Here is a 2445-nt window from a genome sequence, read left to right on the forward strand (position 1 = left end):
ACTCTGCCAGGCGTGGAAGAAGACTCTCCATTGATAATCCCATGGCCCTGTTGGGAAATGATCCAAAGAAGGTATCTGACATGTTTCCAAAGGATATAGTGCCTCCTTCAGTGAACATTGATCCTACAGTATGGAATCAGTATGCAGCGGTACTCAGCAATGGCATAACAATGAAGACTAATGAAATTTCAGTAATTCAGAGTGGTGGTTTACCTACCCTTCCAGTCACTGTTGCGGGTGGTTCGGCAATAAATACTGCTACGGTCTCCAAGATAGATGGGACCCCGTCTGGGATTAGCTCTGATATTGAGAAGGCTGATGGTGGTGCTGCTGCAGACAATGTGCCAAAACACCAATTTCCTCACTTCCTGGAGGAGAACAAAATAGCTGTTAGCTAAAAGAAAGAAAGAAAGAAAAAAAAACCCACAAAAACAAAAAAAACAAACAAACTCTTAAGTGAAGGTGAAATGCAAATATATATTTTTAAGAGATTCCACCTCAACCTCCTATTTTCCTATTGACGTGCAAATGATTTTATGGTTGTCTTTGTAAGAGTTGCCCAGAGTACAATCATGACGTTGCTTTGCAAAATAATAATGAATAGGAATTCCTTCTATTTGGAAAGATGCGGGTCTTGCAAAGTAGTTCTTGTTTTTGTTACTTTAATTTGTACAGCCTTACGTAAGTTTGTACAACTTGAAATTCCAAAGGTTATAACATTTACCTCTTTGTTTAAACTGATCTTTGGGGGTTTTGAACAGAGTGGCAACAGCCAACCTACTGACTGGAAAGGAAACTTGTATTTACTGATGAGACGTGAAAAGTGATTATGCGGGTAAATGTTCTAGAATGTCTGACACCCTTTTAGAAGTAGAGACTTTGTTTGGGGGTTTTTGTGTGGGTGTTCTTGTTTTGGTTTTTTTTTTTTTCCGAATGTACTTTTTACTCTAATGGCTATAAAATGACAATTTTTTTTGTTCGTTTTTAAAAAAAAAAAAAAAAAAAAATCTCTTGCTTTGGGAGCTCTGTACAAACTCTTCTTTAATCAATGCTCCTAAGAATTTAATACTCTGTATTGTTAACTGCTGCTTATTTAATGCTCCTACTTTGGACAGCCCTTCAAGTACAGTGCCAAAATGCCTATTCCCAAAGATGTGCAGTTTTCTCCTAAAATATTTTATTTTGATACCAAGAGTCCCAAACAAGCATGGGTGGGTATGTATATACTTTTTTTTTTCCCTTGGAAAAAGGAATACTTGCTGGAAAGTTGGTTGGGGTTTTTTTTGGTTTTTGTTCTTTTTTTAAGTCTGTGAGCTCTGCAAGGAATTTCAGGTAACTGTTGCATCTGGGCATTGGAACTGGTTTCCTTAGCAAGAGAAACTTTTCTTCCCCTTGGTAATTTAGAGGATTGGTCTATGTAAACCTGTATATTTAAATACAAAGTATTCACTCTTAGGTCTAATGTTTTGTGGGTTTTTGGATGGAATTCCCACTTTGGTCATTATGTTTCTTGGTTGTCCATGCACTTGCATTTACACCAAAACATTAATGATCCATGTGTTTGGTATGAAGGTTATTGGGATAGCCCTCTGGATTCTAAGTTATCTACCTCATTTTTTTTCTTTGTAGATGTAGTGTCTATTTTTCTATAATGACCACTGTAATGAACTGAGATTCAAGCAGATGCTTCCATGCACTATCTCAAACCAAAACCTGATGTATTAGTGGGAGCATCTGAAGACTTAGTGGACTAACTTTTCACTATTCCTCTGACATCTGCTGGATCTGTATATGTAATAATCTAAAGCTAGATTGAAAACTGAGCATTTGGTATTAAAGGACTGCATGATGGAAAGGAGTCTAATTTCTGACTGCAGGAAATCTTCAAGTCCAGTTGCAGTTGTGAAAGGCCCAAAAATGCAAATTACCAAAAAGTTTGTGTAATGTTGCACCTGACTTTTTTGTTCCTTTGTTTTATTTTTTGTTTATGATCTCCCTTTGCCAAGTCGTGCCTTTCCTGCTGGACTTGTAAGTAAGAACACACCAGTACCTGTTTACACTGTAAAATGGATATTGTTACATAGAACATGCCAAAGGCATCCCAATTGTCAAGTTTCTTCATTGAATGTATGACTTTTAAGAACTCTGTAGTTTTGAGTACCTACTGATGCATTTCTGTTGACATTTTTGAGAATAAATTTGGGATGACTTTTTTCACATTTTGTGCCTAATTTTGTTTTGGTAAAGCACTTGTGTCCCCTTTGTAACTTCAGTAGTTAGAGCAGGAGAGAACTTCCATAAAAATATCTTTGGAGAAAATTTTTAGCGTACTCATTAGGGATTTAATAGAAAAACTAGTTTGTCAAGAATGACTCCAAACTTATCCAGCTGTATTGCTCTCCCTCTCCCAGCATTTTTTTTTCTGTGATCTAATTGTGAGGGACA

General features: G+C 36.6%; 1 protein-coding gene across 2 annotated transcripts in view; it reads left to right on the forward strand.

Annotated features, from left to right (window-relative positions):
* The window catches only part of SALL4 (spalt like transcription factor 4), a 47468-nt gene extending 45251 nt beyond the window's left edge, over positions 1-2217 (forward strand). Inside the window, exon 5 of one of the 2 annotated variants that reach the window (XM_019510228.1) lies at positions 11-2217. In XM_019510228.1, the coding sequence (XP_019365773.1) occupies positions 11-398 (388 nt within the window). In that variant the 3' untranslated portion in view covers positions 399-2217. The remainder of the gene's footprint in view (positions 1-10) is intronic. The other variant, XM_019510229.1, reaches the window with a different exon arrangement.
* Positions 2218-2445: the final 228 nt, after the last annotated feature.

Source organism: Gavialis gangeticus, unplaced genomic scaffold (genome assembly GCF_001723915.1).
Source record: "Gavialis gangeticus isolate Ggan-Ray unplaced genomic scaffold, GavGan_comp1, whole genome shotgun sequence".
Taxonomy (NCBI): Eukaryota; Metazoa; Chordata; order Crocodylia; family Gavialidae; genus Gavialis; species Gavialis gangeticus.